This window comes from Vulpes vulpes, chromosome 13 (assembly GCF_048418805.1).
Source record: "Vulpes vulpes isolate BD-2025 chromosome 13, VulVul3, whole genome shotgun sequence".
Classification (NCBI taxonomy): domain Eukaryota; kingdom Metazoa; phylum Chordata; class Mammalia; order Carnivora; family Canidae; genus Vulpes; species Vulpes vulpes.
Genome location: NC_132792.1, coordinates 137,492,514 through 137,520,231, shown reverse-complemented (window position 1 = coordinate 137,520,231; position 27,718 = coordinate 137,492,514). Strand labels below are relative to the sequence as shown.

General features: G+C 41.3%; 1 protein-coding gene across 1 annotated transcript in view; it reads right to left on the bottom strand.

The window, feature by feature from the left end:
* Positions 1 to 27,718, bottom strand: part of PAPPA2 (pappalysin 2) — a 260,412-nt gene that overhangs the window by 62,369 nt on the left and 170,325 nt on the right. The window contains exons 14-16 of the mRNA XM_026001248.2: positions 14,760 to 14,931; positions 11,223 to 11,400; positions 9,845 to 10,058 (exon numbers count right to left, since the gene is read on the bottom strand). Coding sequence (XP_025857033.1) covers positions 9,845 to 10,058; positions 11,223 to 11,400; positions 14,760 to 14,931 — 564 coding nt within the window. The remainder of the gene's footprint in view (positions 1 to 9,844; positions 10,059 to 11,222; positions 11,401 to 14,759; positions 14,932 to 27,718) is intronic.

The following is a 27,718-nucleotide window of genomic DNA, read 5'->3' as shown; positions in this document are numbered from 1 at the left end:
GTTTGAAGTAAAGGCCTGCATGCCAATCGCTGGAGCCCTGGGAAGCCTGCGGCAGGGAGCTGGCCTGCACCCAGGTGTGCATACGAGTGGCCAAGGCTTGGAGAAGAGGTTTAGTCACTTTGATGCCAAAAGAGGCTGTAATCAATTAGCCTAAAGCTCACATTATCCTACAATGGCAAGAGAATTGAGGATTCCAAGAATAAACTTTGAATGTATTTACTATAAACAATAATTATAAAGCCAGACAATGTCTTAATGGAAAGAAAACAAATTTCTATTTTTCACAGATGCATGAGTGTACACAGAGATTATAGTGTGTCCCTTCATTGGCAAATCATAGATAACACATGTGTCTCTGTCTATATATATAGGTTTAACATCTGTTCATATATGCACAATGTTAGGACAGAATTTAAAAATTATGTAGATTGTTTTACTGACTTTTTAAAAATCACAAATCCAGAATATTTAAGAAGTTTAGCATTTGTCTTCACTACACATTTCCATTTCACTAGCCAAGTCTTTCTTTCCCTTCCTATGGTATGATAAAATCAGTTGAACCTCAGAGTTTCAAGCTACAGTTCAAAAATATCAAGAGTCTAAAAAACCAGGTAACATCTCTAGGACATGCCCTTCCTTTCTGTTCCCACACCAGTCTGACCTCATTTGTTTGTCCCAATTGTTGAAGTATGTTCAGTTCTATCTTGCTGTCTATTTCATTTCCATTTCTTTCTCCTTATATCCCTCTTTTCCCTTTTCATGGTCTACTGGAAGCCACTGTAGTATTTGGATACTGAGTTGAAGCATCTGGAGAGGGTTCTGCTTGGGGTAGGCAACTGCATATATATTTTTTTAATTTAATGAACTTTCTGTTTTGGTGTGTGTGTGTGTGTGTGTGTGTGTGTGTGTTATAGGCAAAGGAAGTGCACTCCCCTACTGGACCTGGTAATGAACACCTGCACCTCCTACCTGAAATGCCAGCTTCAGTCATCCTATTCCTATGCAGTTTTTCAGCAGATAGGCACCAACCATGGATGGGAGACAACAGCCATGGATAAAAATGTAGGTGAGTGTATTCCTTGTTAAAGAAGAAGTTTACACACCAAAAGCAACAGCCATTTTGCAAGGGGCATTAACCTGATGATCATGATGATGATGATGATGATGATAAAATACCAGCTACTTACAACCTAGAGTTTTATATGACTAAGAACTGTGCTCACTTCTTTACATCTATTATCTAACTTACTCCTTTTAAGAAGCTATAAGTATTTCTATTTCCTAATATCCATTTTGTAAATGAAAACAGTGATGTTCAGTATAGATCAGTAGCCCAAGGTCTAAGAGTTAATAAGTGACAGAGTTAAGATTCAAAGTCAGATCTCACTAATCCCAGGGCCTATGTATTAAGCCAAGAGAAAAATCTTGGATGAAGGAATACCTTCCTAGCATTCTGATTAAATTTTCTTCTCTAGGGAAATTTCAGAGAAGTACTTAATCTTCAGACTCAATTCTAGAGATCTTAAAAATGGACCCATCTACTGGATTCAAGGGATACCTAGATCTATTCCTCTTGGGTGTGGATGGAGAACAATTCACCAAAACCTATTGAAAAGAAGAGAATAAAACCTGGACTGTTTACTCAGACCAGAAGTTCCCCAAGTATTACCATAAGTACTGCCGACTAAGATTGTGCCCTGTGCAGTAATATATCACTGTTTCTCTGGCTTTTCCTAGTGGCAATAAATTGTTATGTATCACTTCTCTCAATAGTATTATGCCAAAGTGCTAACTCTTCTCATTGATTCTACTGAGATGGAAAATAAAATATAGACTCTTAGAGCTGGAAGTTTCTCAAGATTTCCCCTTATTTTACAAATGGAGGGGGGGGGGGGGGAAAGGCCCAGAGAGATGTAGTGATTTATTCAATATTGAAAGTCTTGTTAGCCAAGAGCATGGGCTTTGGAGTCAGAATGGTTTAACACCATATATCCCCTGAGTGATTGTGCGAAGGCTACTAATGATACTCTGAGTCTCAGTTTCTTCATCTGTCTAATAAGATATTGAAGTATATTATTATTATAGTATATCAAGTTATGCATTACTATATCATAGCATACCATATTATACTATCATCTTATTATATCATCAATTCAATAGAACAGATCCAAGGCCTTATGCTTTTTAACTCTCTGTCATACCAAATGATCTTTCTGCATGTAGAGATGGGTCAAGTCCACATGTATAGTCCACAGCCATCCCAAGCCTTCCTCTCAAGTCAGAAGAGACAAAATCCATTAAAGAGGTTTACCAACCAAACATTTGTTAAACACTAAATAGTCTTAATGTGAGGTCTATTTTTTTCCATCTTTACCTACATTTGTGTTTATAGAAATTAAATAAATATGTATTCTTTGGAAAAATTGATACCACAATGACTCTCAGAAAGTACGGCTGTTTATAATCTCTCTAAGAAAGATCTGACTACTACAGCACCCTTCACATGGCATCTTGGCGCATGACTTATAGAGGGAGAGGGTGTCTAAGTAAACTTAGAAGATTGGAGTAATTTATAAGTTAAATTAATTATGGGCCCTAATGAGGTTAGCCTAACCTTCGCACATAAAGATAACACCTAATGAGAAAAAGGTAATCGCGGGAGTGAAAGATAAGGGGAGAATATAATATGGTCTTTTTGATAAATATAAGCCAAACACACTTATTTTAGCTTTGTGGGACATCAAGTTAATAAAACAAGAGAGGAGTGATAAACAATGATATGTATGTGGAAGTAAATTGTGGGGGAGGAAAAGAAAATAGCTTAAAGGAGCCTGTGTACATGTTGTAAAATATTAATAAGAAAGGACTCATGATACTACATAAACTTTACAATTTCTTTGGAGTTACAATTGTTTGTAATTTTTTTGATTAACTCCAAATATAAATAAGCCTCAAAGAGACATGTAAAAATCTGGCGTGCAAAAGTGCTGTTATACTAATTTTGAAAAAAGAAAACATTACTCTGGATATTTTTTAGACAAGTCAAAATCCCATGACTGATACTGTTCTTACAGAAACAAAGGTTTCCCTAAACTTGTGCTTCTTGATTTTGGCTGTATATTGGAACAACTTGGGAAGCTTGGCAAAACGCTAATGCCTGGATGCCACTTGCACATTCTCATGTAATTGGTTTAGGGTATGAGCTGAACATTAAGATGTTTTAAATCTCCCCAAATGATACTAATGTGCACCAGGTATGAGAACTGTTGTTCTGGTGAGCTTGTTGAGAGGTCTAATCCTTTTGTGGTACTATTAACTTGTACAGAGTTGTGCTAATCAAGCTTACATATGTGTTGAATAGATAAAAGTAAACAGTCTTTGGAGAAGATGATTCCTTCCATGTTACCGAGACAATTGCTAGAAGAAAAACATACACATATATTCTTGGAGTTCTTCCATTCTAAAGCCCTTAAAACAGAGATCTCCGCTCCCTCATAAGAAACCGCTCCCTTTCCTTCGCCATTTATTAGTATCAAATTCAAATCAAATTCCTATTAAGGCCTTTCTAATAAATGTATTTTCATTCATTCATAAAGTATTTATTGAGTACCTACCAATAAATGTAGTAGCCATTGGGCACACAAAGCTAAACAAATGTTCATGGTCTGTTAGAGAATATAGACAAATAACCAGACCATTTCTACTCAGCTAAATGATGTTATCAGGGAAGTTCTGTGTGCAGTGTAATCCTGGGAAGGACAGTTCTTAAAGACTGGGGAGATTTGGTAGTCTTCCTAGATAAAACTGTATCTATGCTAAAAATAGGAGAGTAAGAATCAGCTAAGGCAAAGGTCACTGCTGGGGAGAGCTCTGACCCAGAGGTATGTTAGCTTTGGCTTAGATAAAGAAGTAGAATAAATCCAATGGTATATGAGAGCCTAGAGAAGAAGGGAGAAAATCAGGGAGTGAAAAAGAACAGTTGGAAGGAAGTGGTCTCCCAGGGAAGAAAGTAAGCAATGAACCTGTAGAAGTAGGCAAATCCAGCTAGATTGTATAAGACATTAAAACTATTTTAAGCTTTTTTTGTTTTTACTTTCCTAGTGAAATGGCTGCCACTCAATTTTATGTAGGGGAAAACTATAATTGGAATTCTGTTTTTGAAGATCATTTTTGCTGAAAGTAGTGAATGTATTAAAGGGAGAAAGACTAGTCAGAAAGACCAGGTCAGAAGTGAAAAAGGATAGTGGCCTGCTATAGAGAAGTGGAGAAATGGGCATATCTGAAACTCAGTAAGATGATACTTGATGAAAGTTGATGACTGGTTTGACTTGGGGTGAAGGAGACTGAAGTTTGTGCAGGTTCTTGGCCTGACCGACCACATGAAACACAGAAGGATGTAAAGATTTGAAAGAGATCGGGGCACCTGGGTAGCTCAGTTGGTTAAGCATCTGCCTTTGGCTCAGGTCATGGTCTCGGGGTCCTGGGATTGAGCCCCACATCGGGCTCTCTGCTCAACAAGGAATCTACTTCTCCCTCTCCCTCTGTATTCTCTCTCACTCTCTCTCAAATAGATAAATAAAATATTTTTAAAAATACTTGAAAGAGATTATAATAGGCTCTGTTTTATATAGTAAGAGTTTAAAATGCAGATGGGATATCCCAGTGGCTATATCCATAGGCAGTTGTTCTAATGGTCCTTATTAGAAGAGACTAGAGTAGAAGGTATTGATTTAGGAAGCATCAGCATGTGGATGATGGTTGAGGCTACAGGGTAAATAAGCTTTATCCCAGACAAGTGTGCAGAACAAGAGAGAAAAGTGAACTCAGAGAAACATCTACATTGAATAAATGGGCAGAGGGGGTAAAGCTAGAAAACAAAATTGAGAAGAGATAGAGAAGAAGGAGGAAAATCAGGGAGTGAAAAAAGAATAGAAAAAAGGAAGAAGTTTCAAGCAGACTGCAGCCAATTAAAAATGGAGTCTAACTCCATTTTTAATGTTTGTTGACAGCTTTCAAGCCCCAGCATCTCTCACACCTGAGCAAGCCTATCAGAAAGCTGTATGCTTCCTCTTTTGGCCTCAGCAGAAAGTTCAAACCACACAGGTTCTATTCACCTGCAGAAACCCTAAGCCCCACACCCAAAGCACCATAAAACTCCAGGCCCTCTCCTTTCCCTGATTTCCCTGGCCACTGAAAGATCAACCTGGGATCCTCCCCTTCTCTTTCCAGAAGGCCTCATTATGTGAGTAATACATCTTTTCAAAGTCTGTTGGTCTATGTGTAGTATCATCAATTTCAACATCACACCAAATTATGGGCAGAAGGATCCATCCTATCTCTCATGGTGACCACTACATAAACCAAATATTCTCAAGTAACCTGAGGACCAAGAAGAGTCACTGTATTTGGCAGCAGAAAGATCCATGGCAATCACAGCTCTAGTGAAGAGACAGAAATAAAAACATGAATGTCAAACTATGAAGGAGGGAAAAGATGGCAAGATAGAGATAGGAAGTACAAACAACTCTTACAAGTTTCATTGTAAAAAGGAGAGACAAAAATAGAGTGGTAGCTGGGGATGGGGGCACGAGATCAAGAAAAGGCTCTGCTTGTTTGAATTGTACTATGGGAGAAACCCGAGCACCATGAAAGAGAAGTAACCGGGCAAGAGGGAAGGAGAAGCCTCAGATGGAGGAAAGAAGTTAAATGGGTTGAGAGAAATCCCCAAGAAGGGGACAGCATCCACAGCAAAGGTGGTGAACTTCATTTTAGACAGCAGGTAGGGAGGAGTGCATGTTTGGGGTATAGATTAGTTTGCACACCTGTGGGCAGACTCTTCACTCTGGGGATGGAGGTGATAGCTGGAAGTTTGGGAAGAGGTGTTGAGACTGGAGGAAAAAAGGTGTGGAGTGGTCTTCAAGATTAAAGACATGGGGCACCTGGGTGGCTCAGTGGCTGAGCGTCTGCCTTCAGCTCAAGTCATGATCCCAGAGTCCTGGGATTGAGTCCCACGTTGGACTCCCTGGCAGGGAGCCTGCTTCTCCCTCTGCCTATGTCTCTGCCTCTCTCTGTGTGTCTCTTATGAATGAATAAATACAATCTTAAAAAAAAAGAATAAAGACATGCTTGTCCTCAAAACATAGAAGGCTTTGGGCACAGGGTTGAAAGCTCATGTACCTTTCTTCTTGCCATCTTGGAGTGCCAGTCTCTTCTGGGTTCCCTATTTTGGAAGATCTGCCTGGTTTTCCTTTTTTTTTTTACTCTCTGCCTCCACAAATTGCTATAATCTACTTTTAATAGCTCACTTCATTTTGTTTTTAAACTGTTTATCCATTTATCTCATAAAATCTAGAAAATTTAGCAAATATAAGTAAGCAGAAAAAGAAAAGATATAATAATCTCTAGGTAGTAGGATTATAAAGAATATCTTTTCTTTTTCTGCTTTTTTATCATTTTTATAGTAACTAGAAATGTTTATGATATTAGTAATTATAATCTCTAGGTAGTAGAATTATAGAGAATAATTACTAATATCATAAACATTTCTAGTTACTATAAAAATGATAAAAATATTCTTTTAATATGAAAAATAGAAATTGTATCATTTTTAACAATTATTTTCTTGCTTTTATCCACTTGACATTGTATATTGTGAATGTCTTCCCTTGTCTTTAATGTTCTTCCAAACACTTTGATAGTACCAGGCTATTTCATGATATGGCTGTACCATTGTATAGCTGTATTATATAATGGAGATTAATTTTTAATTGATTTTTTGCTTCCCCAACATCCATTTACCCTCCTTATCAATTTCCCTCTGTAGAATCCACTGGACTTGAGTGATGCTGACTCCAGCCATGACTTTAAGGTGACAGTCCCTGACCCAGGCCTAAGCCATTGCATTTCCCATTCTCAGGAACTAGATCCGGTGTGGGCAGTGCTACTTTCTAATCCTGTGAAGAAGGGGCCAGGAATCCAGGAGCCATGTGAAAGTGCCCCTCTTGGAGCTGTCTCCTTCTCTGCTATACTTCATGGAAAAATAAAGCACATGAGAGAGGGAGTGTGGAGGCTGTGTGCTCCCTGAGGTTAGAGTGTAGGTCCTCCTCATGCATGTTTCCTCAGACTGGCATAGAGCATGAAGGTGATGAACTCGCCAATTGCGGCTATGCCCGCCCTGCAGCCTCTGAGCAGAATGGGACAAAACTTAAATGGGTTAATCCCAAGAGAAAAGCCAGATCCAGTACTTGTCTTTCTTTTCTCTTGAAACAATGTTCAAAAGACTTGAGAAGAGCAGGAAGGGAATGTACTTGGCTGATTTTCTTGTAGTTGTTGCCTTGTTTTAAAAAGAAATGAACAAAAAGGAATACCTGGTGCTTACATTGAACGTCATAGCTGATAAAATGCTTTCAGGACGTTACCTACTTTCAGCCTTCAAACAACACTGTTGGATAGAAATTACTCTACCCCTCACATTATGGATGCAAAAATTGAGACACATGGATATTGAGTCTGTTGTTCAGAGTCATGCAAACAACAAGCTATGAATCTGACCATCAAGTGGGTTTTTTCCACAACTCGCACTTCATAAAATTAGCATGTGCCCACTCTGTCTGGATTGCTCTCCCTGACTGCTTTTCTCAATCTTTTCTTCTCCTGCTTGCACATCCAAGGAAGAAGTGTAGAGCCCCATTTGTATGGCTCTGGGCTCTTTCCACCAAGCAAGGAACAAGGCTGACATAGTCCGTTGAGTAAACAGAAGTGGTAAGTGACAGTGATTTGCGCCTGACTTACAAACTTCTGATTACCAATCCACCGCCTGTATGTAAACAGGTGTAAACTAAGATTGAAATCAGTTTACACAGTGTGGTAAATAATTTAATCTTTTCTTAGCATGGTGTTTGTGAATGTAAGTGTTTATGCCAAAACTGATGCCGATGTTGCAAGCTTCCAGTTTCTCAACCAGAAAAGCTGTACCAATAAATAGCTGCTGTGTGCCCCTGCCCTGGTGGGGGAAACAGGCCCAGGGTAGGGGAGAAAGCCCACAGTTCTGGGGGGGGATGCCTCATTCGCAACACAGAGCTCAGTCATGGGCCAAGGGAGCTAGAAATAATCCTTCCACCCTTAATTCTTCGGGTTCCTGAGACTTTTCACTCCCCCTCAATTATTCTCTGCACCACTCTGCAGACACCTGGAGTCAGCTGCAGGTCTGTGTAAAGGGAGGCAAGAAATGAGAGGGAAAAAGCCACCTTCTCAACAGCCACCTTCAGAGGAGCTATGCTAGGATTCGCACTTAAGATGGCCTGGGTCCTCACTGCCTGTCAATGCATGCCTATGCAAATAGATCTAGACCCTATGAAAATCACATGCAAATGTGTTTTCAGTTGTCAAAAACTGTTGACTATACCTGCTAGAGTCCACTGAACCAGAGTGTTGCCTCTTATGAATATTTCATCAGTATTATTCATATTCTCATCAGCCTGGCCCTCGTCCAACTTGCTCCCCCCTCCCACATAGAAGCCTGTGCTTTCTCTGGAGTGGAAGGCTCTGGGCAAAGTCAGAGCCATCTACTCCTAGTAAGATGGTGGGGGTGAAGGGCAAATGCGAGCCAGAGGGCAAGTTTGCTGATATTCTTCTGTCCCCTTAGAGAATTCTCGCTTATAAGCAAAGCTTGTATGTCTCAGCATAGCTAAGGTCTTGTTAGTTCAAAAAACAAAAACAAAAACCAGCTTTTAAAAAAAACAACCTACAATGGTCAGGCTTTTAATTAAGTCCTGGGTAAGAAATGAACTGGATTTTCTCCTACACTGACATAATTCACTATAGGGAAAAAACAGCTACTATTTACTGAGTACAAGGAATTTCTTTTCCTGAAAGCTTTTTGTTTGTTCAGAAAATTTCTTTTTCTGAAATCATTTATTGAGCAATTGGCACAAGGCAGGCACTGGGTTGGATGTGCATCATCTCATTTCATCTTCAGTTCAACACTCTGATGTGGGCATTATCCTCAACTTACAAAGGAGACTGAGACCCAAAGAGTTAAGTAACTTGCCTGAGGTTACTCAGCTGATAAAAAGGGGAGATGGCTGAGATTTGGAGCCCAGCATGACTCTCTTTAAAGCCTTTTCTCTTAAATGATTCTGCAAAGCTTTTATTCTTTCTGATCAGAAGAAAGGCACTCCTGGCTTCTGGGTCCAGGAGTATGCACACAGAAAGTCCAGGAGGGAGAAAGCAGAGAAACTACCATAATGTTAATGGCTAATATGTTTTATGTGTTAAAAATAAATTGACCAAACCTTATATTGTATTAATTCATTAATGTATTTAGTCCCCACACCAGCCCTATCAGGTAGATATTATTATTATTATCGTTGTTATACAAATAAGAAGACTGAGGCAGAGAAAGAAACCTTCCCAGCATCACACAGGCAATAAATGGCTGGAATGGGGACCAGCCCAGGCTGTCTCTTCCAGAGCCACAATTGTTAAGTTCCCAACTGTCCTGATGAGGATGTTCCACCCATGACAATACCCTGAGAAGCTTCCAACACAGACTTTCAAAGACAACAATAATTAGAGCAGGGATTCTTTGAAAATCCCCTAGGTTAGGCCTGGAATCTCCCATGGGCAGGAGAATCTTTCCAGAAAGCACACCTGGTCAACCTACCCTCGTGACTAGGGAATATACCCATGCAGGTGAAGAGAGATTATATAGAAAAACAAACCAAGACAAGTGGTGGACAACCCAGAAGGTCTTAATATTATTTCCAAAGTAACAGTCTGAGATTTAGAAATGAGAGTATGAGGGTAGAGAGAAGTGCAAAAATCCAGGAACAAGCCTGCTCACCTCCTGACTTTATTCTCTGCACTCGGCACTGCGTAGTAGCCTGGTTTGCATTCATATCTGCACACGGAGCCCACGTCGTGGTTGCCCTGGAGGCAGTGAGGCACGAGCAAGCCGGCATTTGGGATAACAGGGGGAGCGTCACACTCCAACTTGCAGTAGGCTTCGGGGAGAGACCAGAGCCCATCTTCCAGACAGGTCAGCCATGGGTTCCGTCCTGACCCCAGGAAAAAAGCACGGATGCTCAGAGCAGAGTCCAGAAATCAACTTTATAGCCAAAAAGAACAAAAACCTGTCAAGCTGCCGGCATTCTCAGGAAGTCACACGACTCTTTGTTGAGTAGCTTCTCTGATATCTCAGGTCCAGTGCTCATCCTGTCTCTTTCTACCCACTGAGTACCCACTGTGATGTCTTACATAGAATTGGGGTCAGATAAATTAGTCCCTGACCAGAATAAAAGATCGGCTACCAAAAACGTCATTATTTCACTTCCCAACTACAAATAATAAAAATATAGTTGTGAGAGTGTCATGGAAAGCATAGTAATAATGATAGATAACCCATTTATGGTGCTTTTTATGTGCCAGGCACTGTTCGAAGCGTTTTACAATACTTGTGTAAACTTCACATCTCAAGCAAGTCACTGCAAGAGATTCCATCGTTATCTCTTATTTTGCAGGTAAGGAAATTGAGTTCAAGGCACCTGCCTGAGCTATTGAGGGGCAGATGCAGGGTTTGAGCTTGGGCAGTTGTGATGTGGACTTCTGTACTCAAACACCGCACTATATGCCTCAGTGTTATTCATGGTTCCTCCAAACACAGTCCGTGGACGTCCCCCAGTTGCATCACCAACCCACCTCAGCCCCACTAAATCAGGCTCTGTCAGCATTAGGCTCAGGAGGCTGCATTTGTATCAAGCCTCCGGAGTCACTGACAGTCCCACCAAAGTCTGAGGAGAGGTGAAAGGCAAGGTATGGGGTCAGAGCAGGCTCTACCCTATTTTCATCCCTTACTAGCAGTATAGCCAGTGACAACTCACATAACTGTTCCCACCTATAAAATAGAACTAAAAGCACCTTTTAAAATGTGCATGATAAAATGCTTCTTGATTATTAATATGATAAGGCAACTGTTAGGTGAGGCTGCTGGATTCCAGAGGATGTACAATCAAAAACAGGGAAGTCTAAGTATCTCCTTGCATGTATGTCATTGGCACAAAGAATGGCGGCACCCTTTTGGACTTTGGTGATGTTATCAGAAGAGGGTGGCACAGCACAGCAAATGGGAAGAGTACTAGGGTAAAGAAAAGATCCCTAAAGTACCCCAAAGAGAGAGGGGCTGAGGAGAGCTTCGCATTCAGTTCCTGGTTGGCTGACAATACCTTGAAGCTTGGCTGGTGGGATACAGGAGATTGAACAGCGTTTCAGAAAGTCTGTTCCCTCTGAGCAGGAGAAGGTCGCATGGTTCACCAAAGATGGGTCAGGAACACCACAATCAAGGGGCATGCAGCTCACAGCCCGGTCCCAGTGCCCAGAGGAACATGTGAGCAGGATTTCCGTCTAGAAACAGAGAATTTTCCTCCATCAAGGTCACATGAAAAGGCTTATCAAAGCAGATTCTAGGCTTTGGAAGAGTCCTGGTGATTATTTGTACAAACCTTCAAAACAGATTTTGATTTTGCCTTGCTGCCTCCTGATGCCCTATTGGCTTGATATACGGTCTCATAACATCTGGGCAGGCTGCTGCTGACCGCCCCTGTTGGTGTAGGAGAATCAGGAAATGGGAGACACTCCTCCAGACCACTCTTGGCTGCCTCCCATGTGCTCCTGGATCCATTCTATGCCTTTCCCCACCATGCACTGTGCCTCTGTGGGGTTGTGCTTGGATCCAGGACCCAGGGCACACTGGCTGGAGATCGCTAAGCCAGGAGGGAAAGGGCAGTCAGGGTACTTATTCTTCTTACTCCTTCCACAGGAGGTTACTGCTGTTTGGCTTCGTCCTTTGGCTGTCCTTTCCACCTTCTCCTGTACTCTCTCCCTGTGGGTTCTCCTAACTGTCAACTCTTCAGACCTGTGGGTGATGTCACCCCTTGACCCTGGGATTCTGTGCCATCTCCTTGTAATTTCCCTGTATCCTGCTTCCACCTTCACAAGCAGTCCCTGTATCAAATTTTCTCAAACTTCCCACTTTGGAGCATGTTATCTGTTTCCTGCTGGGACCCTGATGATAAACCAACTGATAGCACTACTAAACATAATTACCTCCACTGAGAATGGTGCATGGTACCTAAGAGCAGCTGAGAATTAATGCATACAAGGCACCTTCCAAATTGCATGGTTAAATTGGTGAGATTCCAGCCACTTCCCTGAGCCTGGCATTTTTGTGGAGTAGGCCTACGTTCCTCATCACTAAATAAACAAAGAGACATTTATCGAGCACCCAGGAGAGCCAGGTTCTGTCTAGGTTTGGAGAAACAACACATCCTCAAGGAGCTAGCCTCTACCAGCAGAACAAATCACAGGTGGAAATGATGGCTCAGAAAACTGAAGGGAGAAGAATGGAAAGGAGAAAGAGGGAGGAGGAAGAGGGGGAGAGGAAATAAAGAAGGAAAATGCAGAACTGTATTGTTATTTATCACAGCCTACTCCTTTCTGTAATGATTTGCAAGAATACAATACAAAGAATGGAAATGATAAAAGGAAAGAAGTAAGAAATTAGGACCAAGAAGAAAGAAAATATAAAAATGTAGCAAGAGACAGCAATGTCGTATCTCGGTGCTTGCTTTGTGAGACAGCGGGGCAGGGGCTAGCGGAGGAGCTGCCCTTCCACAAGCAGGAGGCAAGTGTCTGCAGGGTGGTTCACAGAAAAAGTGGCACCAGACCCGGCCTGTGAAGGATGAGCAGGACTTCCCAGCAACAGATGGGAAGGGGGGAAGAAAGTGTCCAGAGGGAGGCAGAAAGAAAGGGAGAGACCTGGAAGCTCATAGGTTCTTAGGGAAAGAGCACAGCCATCAGTCCAGCCCGTGTGTTACCACAGGTCAAAAAGGGTGTAGGGAGATTCTGAGGCTCAGCAGCCATCCCACCATGAGACCACAGTGGCAGTGAAGCCAAAGGTAAAATGACTGGTGAAAGCACCTGTCACCCCTGACACCCACTCCTGGCCAGCCACTCCTCCCTCTTCCCAATGTTTCCCTGTTGTCTGCCAGAAGGACCCAAGTCAAAGCCAGACACATTTTTCTGTTTAGTTTCAGTTCTTGTGTCAACAAAAAGCAAATATCCCCACTGTCTTGTGATCATGAGCCGGGATTGTATAATTTCCTCATTGGGGCCAGCTTGGGGTGACAGAAGCAGTCCACTGGAGAGCTGTGTTTGCTAACTCCACCAGATGGTTGGCAAAGGGTGAGCTCGCACCTTCCTCTTCTCAACCCAGACTGCCCTTACACACTTATCACAGTGTAGAAGTCTGCCTCAAACCACAACGATAGCCTCCACAATCTGTCTCCAGCTCTGCATATATTGCCTGATTTTTCTCCTGGCTTCATTAAGTATTGTCCATTTTGTCTTGACTGTGCTCCTAATTTTAATGCACTGCAAACACTGTCTTTTCTTCCCTCCCCCTCTTTACCTATCACACAAATGTATTCAGTCCCTATTTTTTTTTCATTCTTCCTAACTCTTTTTCTAATGTGAGTTAAGCTGGGTAAAGGATAGGTGACAAGAACTCTGCCTTTCTGATCAAAGTATCACAGACCAAGGAGTTGGTGTCTCCAGGTATATCAAAACAGTTTCTCTCTATGCAGAACCTAAACCACCTGAAACCAACAATTGTGTCTTTAAGTTCAGACCATCTCTAAGCAAGTGAAATGTTTTCATGAATCTATAACTTGCTAAGTAGTCAGTTAGTACAAAATGCAAGATTCCAATCTCTTGCACCACTGATACCTGACCATAAGGCATGCATACATTCTTTCCTCATCACACCATGTCTTTCTGGTTCTCTCCTCAAGGACCATTATCTCTTCCCTAATGTATTCTTTCTCTGTCTCATATTACAGTCACATTTTCTAATGGTTGACTTCAAGTTTAAAGGTCCTCTATAGAGTTTTGAAAGCTCTCTAAAGGAAAGATGTAAAACAGAAGTTTTAGTTGAGAATACATTATCATGCTTATAGTAATGGCAGCTCAACGGAGTGCTATGTGCCATTTACTAGAAGCTTTTAAGTTATTTCCAATCAGTCAACATTATGATTCAGTGACATAAATACTTCTGTCCTCATTATTTCACAAATATGGGAGAACATTTAAGGAGATTAGTTTCTTTTGCTTGTTTTTACCTAAAATTATACAAGAGTGGAGCCGAAATTTCATTCCACGTTTGTTACCTGAACTATGCTCTTAACTCATATATTCTACTACCTCCAAAGCTGGTACTGGTGCTGCAGTAGCTTGGAGAAATGTGGAAAATTAGGCAAAAGCTAGAATCATGAAAGAAGCAACACCTCAGTAACAGAGGGAAGAAAATCTGACTCTTTCTTCAGCCTTCTTCTGGGGGTCAAACCATGAGCCACAGACAAGGCGATCACAACCCATCTTGCTTACAAATTGTGGACAAGTCTAAACCGTGGCATTCTCATCTTGAAGGCCAAAGGCGGGATCATAATCTCTGATAGGGAAAGGAGGAGGAGAAGAAGATAAGCATCCCTACCTACCGTTAATTAACCCTAGTTAATGGGAACTGCATGTGCTTTTATATACCTTGTGTTTCTGCGAAGCTATGCTCTCCTTACCTGTGGGAGTCCTCATCTTTCCTTCCAAGTGATTTAAAAATACCTGCCCTTTCCTGATTCAGCCAGGAGAGGAGCATAAGTACCTTCCCTCCCTAGGAGCTTGGTCTTAATGATCACAGGTTTCCAACTCACCTGCACCGGCCTCAGGTACTGCCCATTGCTGGCCTGAAGGGCAAACCCCCTTTGACAGGTGATAGCACACTTCATGTGACCTGGGCCATCAGAGGTACAGTTCACCATATCTGCATGATCAAGCAGCAATGGCGCACAGCTGCCCTGCTCCCCGCAGGGTTGATGGACAGAGCTGAGGATGACAGAAACAAAAGCATCTTAGACTGACTCCAGATCAGCAGGCAGCAGCAAGGACTTGGCATCTTCCTCTGGAAAGTGCCCCTAAACCAAAGAGAATTATTTTTCTCCAAAACCTACATTGAATCCATCACTTCCTTCTATATCACCTGGAACCATGTGACATGAAATAAACAGGAAGGATATCAGCTAACAAGTAGTGAATGGTTAACTGACTTTCCACGGCTTTTTCAGAACAAAATGGTGACAGGACAAGGTGGGAAATGTCCCAAGAGCTCTGGATGGCATCAGAAATGGCTGGATCAGAGAGCAATCCTTGAAATGTTTAACAACCAATAATTTTGGGTCCCAAATAATCAGAGCAGACTCAGGTCAAGAGTTAATCCTGGGGGGGGCGGGGGGGGGGGCCTGACTGGGTCAGGCACCAACCTTTTAGTTGTTTGATCCCAGATGGCCCGGCTGAAGGCTCTGGGTATCTGAGACGGCAGAAAAAGCAACATTTATTTACTGGTTGGTCTGGAATTATTTTTGACAATTGTCACCATAGCACTACAAACCACTGGAAATCAGCACTGGCTAATCAGAAATTGAGCCCATGACAAGAAAAGGAAACTTGCATATAATAAACCCCTGCCATGTGCCTGATGCTTTGGACAGTAAAGCTAGATGCTTTCAGGACATCATCTGAGCAAAGGAGGGCCACTGCTGGAGCTCTAGGGTTAATTATCAAGGAATGGGAGAGAAAGTTAAACTCCCTAAGCTCAAGGTGACTCTGTAGACCATAACAACAACAAAGATGCAACAGAGCAAAAAGAGCATTACCCTCTTCCCATGGCAAAACCATAGAAATGAAAAATTAGGGCACTAGCCCCATGCTGTCTGACTTTGAATCTTGGATCCATCATTTACTACCTGTGTGATTTGGCTGAGTTACTCACTCTACAGTGTTTCAGCTCCTTCCCCCATACGAAGAGGATAATAACAGTACATATCCTGCAGCGTTATTATTGTTCCAGGGGTAATTCCCTCTACTGCTTCCCTGCAAATGGCCCAAGTCCCACCCTCAGTGCTTGTTTTCTGTTAGCCATCCATTCTTTCTGGTTTTCCCATTTCTATACCTTTGTTCAATTTGTTGAGATTTCTAAAAGGCCTTTCTTCTCTAAGCCCCTCAAGATATTTCCCTCCTTTGAGCCTCCCAGGGAAATTTTTAAAATATTTTCCTTCTAACATTTCTATTTCTCTATCCTAGATGATAGTCATGTGTGCATCTGCTTGTTCTTTAGTTTATTCACCCTTTGATCTATAAGGCAATTAGTATCTGAGTATCTCCTAAGTGCTGAAACGCCCAATTAGATTATGAACTTCTTGAAGACAAATACAGGCTCTTACCCACTTTTACATTCACCATTTAGCTTGCTGTAGTAAACACAATAAAGTTTGCTGAATTAAATTTGCTTATACAGCAAAGTATGTCGATGGCTATTAAAATGGGTAATTTAATTCTACAGTGACAGATGGGAATCTGAAGCACAAAAATATTATCATCAAACCATTGATTCAACCATCTTGCTCTACTCATTCATTCACTAATAAACATCTACTGAGCACTTACTCTTAGCAAGGCATTGGTGTGAGTACTGGGGGTACAATAAGTATCATGCCCTTAAGGAAATCATAATCTGGTGGGGGAGACCAATGAGATATTTTCTTATATTTTCTTGCTCATGATGTTGCCAGTGGTGCTAAATATTAGCCAAAATGGCTAATGTAAATCTCATCATAATTATTTGCCCTAGTTGCACTAGTATTGTGCTAGCAGTGATTTCATTAAAAAGCTGGACAACAATACAAGAAAGCAAAAAATAAAATGTCATTGAATATGCACATACCACCTTGAAATAATTGAGAATTGATTTTAAAAGCACTAATCTAGAAAGGATGGATTTGACCTGAATATGCTGAAGTTGCTGCCTGTTATCTTGTACCCATAGGATTTAAGTCATATGTCAGTGACATTCTCATTCTTTCATCTATGCTTAGCTACAGGATAGAGGTGTTGGAATTGAGTAGCATGAAAGAAACTCTTTTACTCCTTTGAATTCTGATTATTCCCTTCAATGGTATGGAATGCCTCAGGTTAATTCTATGGAGCTTGGTGGAGGGAAGAATATATGAATTGCGGGGTAGGGGCTGTTAATTGTCAACACAAACTCTCCTAATCCAATGCTAATAATTGGGTATGTAACACAGGGAATGAATCGTCTCTTGAGTCTTTATTGAACCTATCTGGATAAGGGATCTGAAACCTGACTATCCTTCATGAGATGAGATCAGTACACCTCATTAATGATGCCTAAAGAACTCTAAGTTTCATAGGCACTGCATTTCTTAATGTCCACAAAAAGTATTATTTCTTCAGCATGCTATGCACAGCGTACTAGAAAACATAATCATTAACAGTTCTGGTTCATGTCAGCTTGTCGCCAAGAAATTAACGTGAAATAGCATGTGCTGTTTTTCAGTGACTCCATCCAATTAATTAATCCATGTCATCATTGAGGACAAATACGTGCTAAGATAAGACACAGAACAAATACTCTGAATGAGCCTCCTTCCATCAAGATGGGGTTCCATTAATTGCTGTTGCTATGGCTACCAGTGTAAAGAAGTGCTTCCAGCATTGGCAGCAATGGAGGAGGAGTGAGACAGGGGAGCATGGAAGAGGGGGAAGTGGCATGAAATAAGACCAAGGGAAAAAAAAAAAAAAAGGCACCAAACCCAGACCTGTTTATGAAGTGAGAAATGGTTTTAGGACAGCTGCTGCAAATTCTTTCACTAGCTTACATTTCCATTTGCTTCCTTTTTAAGGAATTTGTTTTATGAGGACGGTGTTTGTCAGGTTATTAGCTTCTGATGGCATCTGGTACCAATTGTGGAATTCTCTCTCCTGCACCCCAACCCCCCATTTGTGCTTCTCTTCCAACACAAACCTCGCTTTTCTGAGTGCCCTATGTCCTCCATTCTCTTCCCCTCCCCAAACATTCTCCTCTTATCCAGTGCTGCAGGAGCTCTCTTATCAGAACGATAATGTTAATAGTAAAAACAGTCTTAAAACTTCTCACAAGCTTTCTTCTTATAGTCTTTAAACAAATGGTAATGAAAGTGGCAGCAGTGAGGTCTTACAATGCCCCAGAGAGGTGGGAAGTTAGGTATTTATCTTGGTTTGACATACAAGGAAACTGAAGCTGCTTGGAGACTGGCTGGAGGCCACACAGTGAGAGTCAGAGGAAAATCCTTGGGCTGGGGCTCAGAGCCCTCACTCTCGGGCCAGCCTAGACCACAAGGCCACCTCCTCAGGGGGATGAGGCTGCTCTCTTGTTTTCTTCTCAGTTCAGGAGCTCGCAGTATAGGCCAGGGAGAGCCCAGAAGCTCCTGACCTCAGCAGGGCAGTCACAGGGAAATATAGAATTTGTCATAGTCTGTCTTAGCTTCAAGCAATTTTCTTTTAAATGACAGCGAATCAAATTGTCAGTGTTTGTCCAGGTGCCACTGTCTGCAAGATGTGCTGATTAGTATGTTTCCTCCTTTGGCAACAGCTCCTCAGCCTTCCACCCACTTTTTCCAGATCTTTCCCCACACCCCATCACAATGTATTGTCAGGTAAGGATATGATGGATCTAGTCAGATGTGATTCACATCCGAGTTACAGGGACAATGTTTAAAACCAAAGGAATAAGTTTTTCATGATGGAATTTTAAGTCTACAGGCTCTTAAAAATCACACTCTGTAGATGGCCACCTACCCATAATTCTAGCTTTGTTGTCTCTCCAATTCTCTGCCAAGCCTCTACTCTGTCTCTTCTGGTCCTCACTCCCCAAGGTCATTATGTTGGAGGATTTTAAAAAATGCTTTCAAAGAGGAATCTCTATACAAAATATTACGTTCACCCCAGGCTTTCTTCCTCTTGTACATAACCTGCTCATGGGCACCCAGGCACAATCCTAATGCCATCCTACCATAATGATGTATGTGTGTCCTTTTTTGGTTGGGTCTGTAAGTGACACCTATATTTGGAAAACCTCTGTTGGCACAGTTTCCACAAAAGAATGACCCTCATGAGGCAGGCTTTCTTAATCATAGTTGTGTATTAAACTCACTTAAGCAGCTTTTAAAAAATATAGATACCCAGGCTTTGCCCCCTGGAGATTTTGATTTTGAAGGCTTGTGGTAGGATTTTAGCATCTGTGACTTTATAGGTTTCAAAGTGTTTGGTGTTCGCCAGGAACAAAACCCAGACCCGTGAAGGTCTGGTATGTATAACCTGAAATATATGTCAATAAATTCCATAGGCCAAGACTATAAAATAACAAGGTCGATTCCAGAAGGATAACCTGGCCCTACTGCCTCATTGTTACATGTCAATGTATTAAGTCATATTATCACATAGAAGTCATAAGAGAGATCAAGTGTACATTTTTCCTGTTCTGAAGAAGCTTTCACTATAGCTGCAAAGAGAATAATGAAATCATGCATTACTGATTATAAATTCATGGCTGTTTCAGAGACAGTTTTAACATTGGGTATGACTTGACCTCAGTGAATGAGCAGAAATTGTAAAGGCAAAAAAGATACCCTGGAAAGTAACCTCTGATACTCCACAGACAGAACACAGGTAAGATGACATTCTTAACACTTTGACAATATTACCATTTCCTCTTCCTCCCCACCACTGAGAACTGAAGAAAATTCATTATGTGTGGGTCTCTTAAATTATGACTAACAAATGTAGAGAACCTATACTGCCAGGAGCCCACAACCATATTTGAAGACAGGCTGACAGGTAAGTTCCCAAAGCTTTCCTCTGCCTAAAAGTGGTTGGTGAAGAACAGGGTAATGCTGACCCCAGAGAGTAGATATCATTCTCTGCAGAGGAAGCAGACAAACCCACTAACAAACTTGTCATGAGCTGTCTCCCAGAGCACACCAAATGAGGCATCTCTTTTCCATCTTCCATTTCTTGAGGCCACTAGAAGGAAATTGGCTTACTTCCCAGCCAAGGTCTACATTTGGGAAGCTGGGTAGTTTCTGACAAATAGGCGAAGTCCTGGGTGTTCTGTCCACAGCTTCCCCACAGCTTTGGTTCAAGGATCCTCTGAGAGTCTGAGTTATCTGAAGGAATTTCAGGAGACGATAACACTATTCCAAATGCAATCAGAATTCATGGTGAAGAGGCATCTGAGTAGCTGAGTCAGTTGAGCATCCAACTCTTGATTCTGGCGCAGGCCATAATCTCAGGGTCATGAGATCAAGCCCCACACTGAGCCCTGCATTGAGCCCAGAGCTGGGCTCCATGCTCAGCATGGAGTCTGCTCGTGATTCTTTCTCTCTCTCCTTCTGCCTCTCCTCACCCCCACTCACATGTGCTAAATAAACAAATAAATAAATAAAACCTTAAAAAGAAAAAGGGAATCCATAGTGAAACCCTGCTTCTCCCATGTGAGGACTGATGGAAGAATATATGCTAAAGATCACATTTCCTTGAACATGAATTCTGGGGAAGGGGTGGGATAGGGGTGACCATTAACAATGATCTTAGAGGAACCATAGCTTGTTAAAAGTAAAATGGACCTTAAAGATAATTCAACTCAAACTTATTTTAGAGATAAGGAAAATGAGCCCAGAAGAAATGATGGGATATTCCAGAACACTAAGACTACAATATAATAACAAAGAAACATTTAATTAAGCTTTGGCTCAAACTCAAAATCAGGATGACATCAGCTCATGTACTTTTCTCAAGTCAACATCCCACCCTCCCTTAACAGCCAGAAAAAGCTGACCACAATTTGATATCTGGAATCTAGGTTAGTTTAGGAGAGACTGTCTGGCATCTGTACCACACATTTTGACAAACAGCATGGTGTAATAGAGAAAGTAGCCAATCAAGGCCAATGTGACCTGGGTTCAGGTCTTGGCTTGTCCCTGCTTACATCTATGACCTTAGGTAAGTCTCTTAACTACTCTGGCCCTCTGTCTGCAAATTTGTAAATTGATGGGTTTGAACTAGGTTCTCTTAAAGGTCCCTTCCAGCTCTAACATGATATTTAATTTCCTAGATGAGGTGATGGTGGTATTGAGGTGGGAGTACAGAAAACCCATGAATAGGCAGGATGTGGCGGAGAACCCAAGAAAGAGTTTCTCACAATCTTTCTTGCCCAGCGTAAGTTTTTGCTTAATATCCCAACTTTTCAGTTGCTTGGTTAAACAAAATATTGCAATCCATTTATTCAAGAAGTGCCACCATTGACCAAATAGCAATCCCAGTGGTTTCTGCAGAAACAGCTCTTTTAAGGTTAAATAGTAAGGGGATCAAATTTCTGGCCATTCCCCTACTGCATTTTATTGATTCTTATTGAAATAAGAGGGTGTGGGCTAAGAAGGAATGTATGCTCTGGATTTGGCAGCAGATGGAAGTAGAATGTACAGAATGTAGAGTGGACTGGAAGAAACAGAATTCTCATTAATCTTGCCACCACCAACAGCAAAACCAAATAATAATAATAGCATCCATCTTTAGAGAGCTTTGCTGTTTCTCTAAACCAATACAAAAAGATATGGTCTCTACTCTGGCTCCTCATTCTACCTCCTCCTCACTCTGGCTCCATCTTTGCGTCATAGGACAGGAACCAGACTAAATGTCAAGTATATTTCCATCAGCCTTCTTGGGCAAAACAATGCTGGTACTTTGAGGGGTTTTACTGAAGTATCCGGCCAACCAGGAAGGGAAAATTCATTCAAGTTCTTCTCCTCTGAAGATCCTCATCTGAGAGAAACAGAGGAATCTCAGTAGCAATTCTGTTTCTTTCCTCATGACAGACAAATGATGAATTATTGCATGAAGCAGACTTCTTCCATTCCTGTATGCTGGGAAAGCAGAGGTTCTCTCTATCGAAGGTTTTGTCCTGAAGTCAGCCCCTTGGGATAAGGCCATCTCTTCCTAGAATGTGACCTATTTGTAAGTTCAGGACTGGACTCTGGTGGCCCCAGTACTGGGTAATTTGCTTCACTCATTTCTAATTCTGGGCACAGTTTTTACCACGCCTGGCTGTAATACTAGAAGTCCCATCCAAATGCCCCCTGTCCTTCTAAAGAGAAACAGATTTACATCACACAGCCAAAAGTGCTCCCTTTCAAAATCCCTGCCTCACTGAGTCTCAGAACCCATGATTTTAATGTAGATTATAAAATATGTGGATTACCAAAGGAAGAGTCAAAATAATTGATGGCTAATTGGCAGGGGATATGCTTCCTAGCACAGCATCAGGGAAGCAGAATCACCTATCAGAAACAACAGCGGTGCTGGCTGGCTTAGTTGGTAAAGCATGCAACTCTTGGTCTCAGGGTTGTGAGTTTGAGCTCCACATTGGGTGTAGAGATTACTTAAAAAAAAAAAAAGAATAGACATGTGTGTATATACATAAACTGTAAAAACATAAATTATATACATATAAAATATTTTTTTTCCAGTTTGCAAAGGCAGTAACCATCTCCATGTGGGGCATTTCCTAATGAGGAGTGATCTCTGGAGACCCCAAATGATTGTACTGTTGACTCCTGTCCTACTTACTATTCATCCCGGATACCAATTAAACTATTAATCTGGGAGTGACACTTCCCTAGCCACATTCATTGGCCCAGCCTGAGGAATTGTGAAATGCATGTAGTTAAGTGAAGGAACAGTACAGTCCTGTGAATGAAGTTTAGTGAGTATGAGTTTCTATCTGTGTCATTCCTAGAACAGTTCCGACAGGGCAGGAGGAAGTGGTAGCATGACTTCTCTGTGGCGATTCAGAAGCTGTGTAAACTCAGGTCTTGAGGATTTGCAAGCCAAGACTTCAATGAGTCTTAAACTGACACACAGAAGTTAAATAGGTGTTCTGAAACCAGTTCCAATATATGTGTGTGGGAGGATGTGGTTTCCCACACTTATAACCAAGCAATTCTTGGACACTAGCAGGGTGTCTGAGAATTTAACTCAGTCCTGACACTGTGTGTCCAGAGAATGCACCAGTTTCCACAGGTTAAGAGATCAGTTCTACCAGACTGTGCCTGTCCCCAACTCAGGCACCAGTCACAAAGCCAAGTTGATACAGATACTTCTGACTGGCTATAAATCAAGACCTCTTCCTCAGATTTGATAAATTTGCTAGAGGTGCTCAGAGAACTCAGAGAAACATTTTACTTACTGGTTATCAGTTTATTATAAAATAATAAGTAGAACTCTGGAACAGCTGGATGGAAGAGATGCCCAAGGCGAGGCATGGGGAAAGGACACAGAGCTTCCATGCCCCCTCCAGATGCACCACCGTCCCCAATCTCTATGTGTGAACACAGCCTTTTGGATTTTTATGGAAGCTTCAGTACATAGGCTTGATTGACTGATTCAACCTTCGGCCTCTCCCTGCTCTCTGTAGGACTCAAACTTCTAACCTTCTAATCATGTGTTTGGCTCTACTGACAATCAGTCTCATCCTTAAGTACTTTCCAAAAGTCACCTCATTCACATAACAAAAGATACCTTTATCACTCTCAACACTTAGGAAATTCCAAGGTTTGGGGAGCTGTGAGCCAAGAACAACAGACAAGACCAAATATCACAATGTTGCAGAAGTAGAACATAAAACACATGCTGGGCCCCTTTGGGAATCTCCCTCTCCCCATCGGCTTCTTTTCCCCCGAAAGTTTTGGGACTCCCCAACAGAAGCTTCCCATTGTTCCCATAATCTCATAATCCAGGGATTTGTCAGTCCTTGGTTGACATCAGATTTAGAATATTCCTCCCTTCTGTTCTTTTGTTCCATCAGCTGTCCCAAGCCTTGCAACATCCATGGCTCATTTGCTTATGGAGAAATGAAGGCCCAAAGAAGGGAGGGAGGGGACTGTCCTGAAATCATGTGGTGAGACTGATGATGTAGCCAACAGCAGGAGACAGGGGTCTGGACATCGGGCTTCCTGCCACTTCAATCCCCAGACTTCCTCTGCCTCCACGGTTATGGCTACATAGAACCAGACAGGGCCTGAGAGTCATTCCAACCAGAACTTATGGTCAAATCCGTCAACAGTGTCTGTCTACTTGGCAGGCTGGCAAAATGACAGAATCCTGGAAATATTGGTTTGTTTTTATTTTCTGTGCTAGCTCTACCAGCTGCTATGAATACAGACCATAAGGACAGGGCCAGCCCTGAGCAAAATTGAGAAGCAGGTGACATTTTAAACTCATCTCCCTTTTCAGTATCACTTTTTCTGTTTCTGGTACTCCCCTAAACTTCCAGATGCTGCTACTAGGTTGACTTTTAGTGGGGCCCTGGTCTATTTTTGAATTGTCAAGGTCCATAAGACAATAGTTCTGCTATAAAGTGTTGATAACAACTTATGACATTTCTCCTTCTATTAGTATTTACTATTTTAAAGAGACCCTTTGAGATAGCCAAGACTTGAAGAAAATAATTCCTAATGGTGAATTTCAGACACCATGATAAGACATAGAGGAGTCCTTATTTCAAAGCTCTTGCTTTGAAACTAGCCTATTCCTTAGAGGGAGACTCCAACTCCCAGTCTTCATAAGTTGTTTGTGTTCTATTCCTAGCTTTCGACCAAAATCCGCCACCTAACCAGTTCTCAGAATGCATCCCACTAAAAATCATCTCAGACAAGGTAATATTTTAATAAAGGCTATTTCTAGAATAGTCTAGCGATGCACCAATAAACCCCTCAATGAGACCAAGTCTGTGACCTTTTAATTTTTCTTCTATAACCCCTTGAGTTCTTAAGAAATTGTTGAACCAACTCAAACAGCTAATTATGCCTCCCAAAGCAGACCTGTTGTTCACCAGGCCATCCATCATTGGCCAGAAGAATCAGAATCCTCTCCAGTGATTCTCCTCCTTCCCTCTTATTTTATGGACAAATCATTCTGGGAAACGGAAGTTAGGGAACAATTGAGCAGCTATAATTCTTTCTTTGCTTAAGAAACAAAAACAGATTCAATGTTAATTTGCTAGGCTGCTTTGGGGAAGAAGATAATCAAATGAGTAGAAATGCAATACATATTTCATTTCTATAGTGCCTTTCCCAGCAAAAGAGAACACTTCCCATCAGTATTAAAAGCAAACCCTCTGCTAAAAACAAAAGAAGAGGAGCCAAAACAAATGCTTTAACCTGTAGCCCCTAGAGAAAGAAAGGAAGGAACACTTCACTTTGTGAGGCTATCAAAAGGGAGGTGATGTGAATGGCTGTACATAGAAATAAGCAGGGAAAGGAGAGGCCTGGTACAGTCTAGAGGCCCAATCCAGGCAGAGAAGGAAGGGAAAGGGTTGGCGTTTCAAATCTGAGCTCCAAATAATTGAAGCACAATAGGAATTGGTAAAGCAGCAGCAATGAGGGTTCCAGGGAATAATGAAGCATGAAGCAGAATGATGGATAATAGAGATGGAATGATCCTATTACCAAGAGCAGGCTCACAAACTGATTACAGTGGGGATGGAATGCCAAGGCCCTGAGCTGTGCTCTGGCTGCAGGCCCCTGGACTGATCTTTGGAGACCTTATAATCTAGCCCCAGCTCTGCCCCAAATCTACAGTATAACCAAGAAATATTTTGACACCCGAGTCTCAACATCTCCCAAATGGAAAACACAGCCACTTTCTTCCAGAAATTCTCTGGAGATTTTCAAATCATAAAAGCTTTTCAATGGAAATGCTGTTCTAACTTTCTACTACATCCCTCCACACCCAACCAAAATTTCGTGTCTACAGTGAATTCTCTAAAAACTATGGACAGTGGCCCAAAAATCTTCTGTACTTGACTCACTGATGCCAGCTCTATCTTTTTGGTCAAGAGATCCACCTTTCCAAGAAGAACTTTCTAAGGCTAAAGACATCTTTTTATCACAGCACAGGGGTGCCACTGAAAGGAGGGGGTCAAAAGAGATGAGACAGCTAGGGTAATTCAGCCTGAGATATAGCATTAGCCCAGCATGCTACCAAAGTTCATAAATTGCAAACAGGAAACCATGAGTTTTTTCGTGATAGCTATGATTTTTCTCCCTGGATTATTTAGTTCTGTAGTCCCTGCTTCAGGAAACAGAATCTGAAGAATAGAGGCTGCCTGGAGACAACAGGTGACTGAAGTAGTACACATGTCCCTAAATTTGAAGGTGTCACTGCATCCTGAAGCATTCCCAACCAAACCAGATACACAGAATTCTTTGATTACTCCATTTGAAAATGACCTGATTCTGGTCTTTACACAAGCATGGTTGATAAAACATGGAAAATATGTTAATTAAGTAAATACATTTCTATGTTAAGTATATGAGAGTCAGAGGCTGAACTTCAGCTGATAACCACAATAACAGCCTAAAAGTAAATGTTTTTAATGCAAAAGGTAAATTCTAAGAGCTGTGTCTTTGAATACAGAGTCATACAGGAGCACAATGTGTGTGTTCGTTATGTTTTCTTGACTCAGACTTTATGTATGCAGGCTTAGTTTGCTTTAAGTAAACAGAAAATGCAAATTAATGCAGAAAAGAGAAGAGGATAGAAAGGAGAAAATCTAGGGATGACACTGCTTTTTACAAAACATTTATTTTCTACTTAAAAAATAAAACCCTTTTGAATGGCACAATTGTTTAAAAAGCTAAATCATTTTAAAATGTAGTTATTTAGGGCACCTGAGTGGCTCAGTCATGATCCCAGGGTCCTGGGATCCCAGGGTCCTCCATCCTGGGATGGAGTCCCCCATAAGGCTTTCTGCAGGGAGCCTGCTTCTCCCTCTGCCTTTGTCTCTGCCTCTCTCTGTGTGTCTCTCATGAATAAATAAAATCTTTTAAAAAATAAAATAAAATGTAGTTACATAATTCATTACACATTAACCTTTTCCAAGACTGCCTTACATAAAGTGAACACACAAACACAACCACATTACTAGAACAAAATTGCTAAAACAATTAACTCTCAATTATCCAACCTTATGAAAAGAATCAGAATAGAAATTCTTTAAATAGTCACGTTTTTATTTTTAGATTTTTATATAATTTTATGATTTTCCAAGAAACAAGCTGATATTACTGATTAAATTTCACTCTAATGAATAATAATTACAGTTGAGCCATGGAGAAGGTCACTCTGAGCGTGACTCAGGCTTGAAATAAGGGAGAATGGACTTGGGAATAGAACATGGATGGATATGGATCATTGCTAAAATGGATATGGTATAACTGGATAATGGAAATTGGAGGGGATATTCTCTGGTAAGAGAATTGCTTAGATAATCCACCTACCAAGACTAGGGAACTTCTACGAGAAGACCTTGCTCTTAGAATCATTGTTCTTCTGTTACGCTTTTTTCCCAAATAAAGTTTGAGGGAGGGCAGCAGGGTTTCTTGGATGGTAGTAGACATGAGTATATTTCTGAAACACTTTCCATTCTTATAATGGAACTTTACTAAAAACAAATTTCTTGGATTCTAGTCTTAGTTTTGCTAATCTCAAATAATGTGAATTTGTACACTCTGAGTCCCAGTTTCCTTAACTAAAGAATGATTCCAAAAAAAAAAAATTAAAAAAAAATAAAAAAAAAAGAATGATTCCTGGCATATTGTAGGCACTTACTAAATATTTTTGAATGATGAATAGTCCATCCCTTTCTATACACAGATATACATGCATGCACACTCATGCGCGCGCGCACACATACACACACACACCCCATGTAGAATAATTG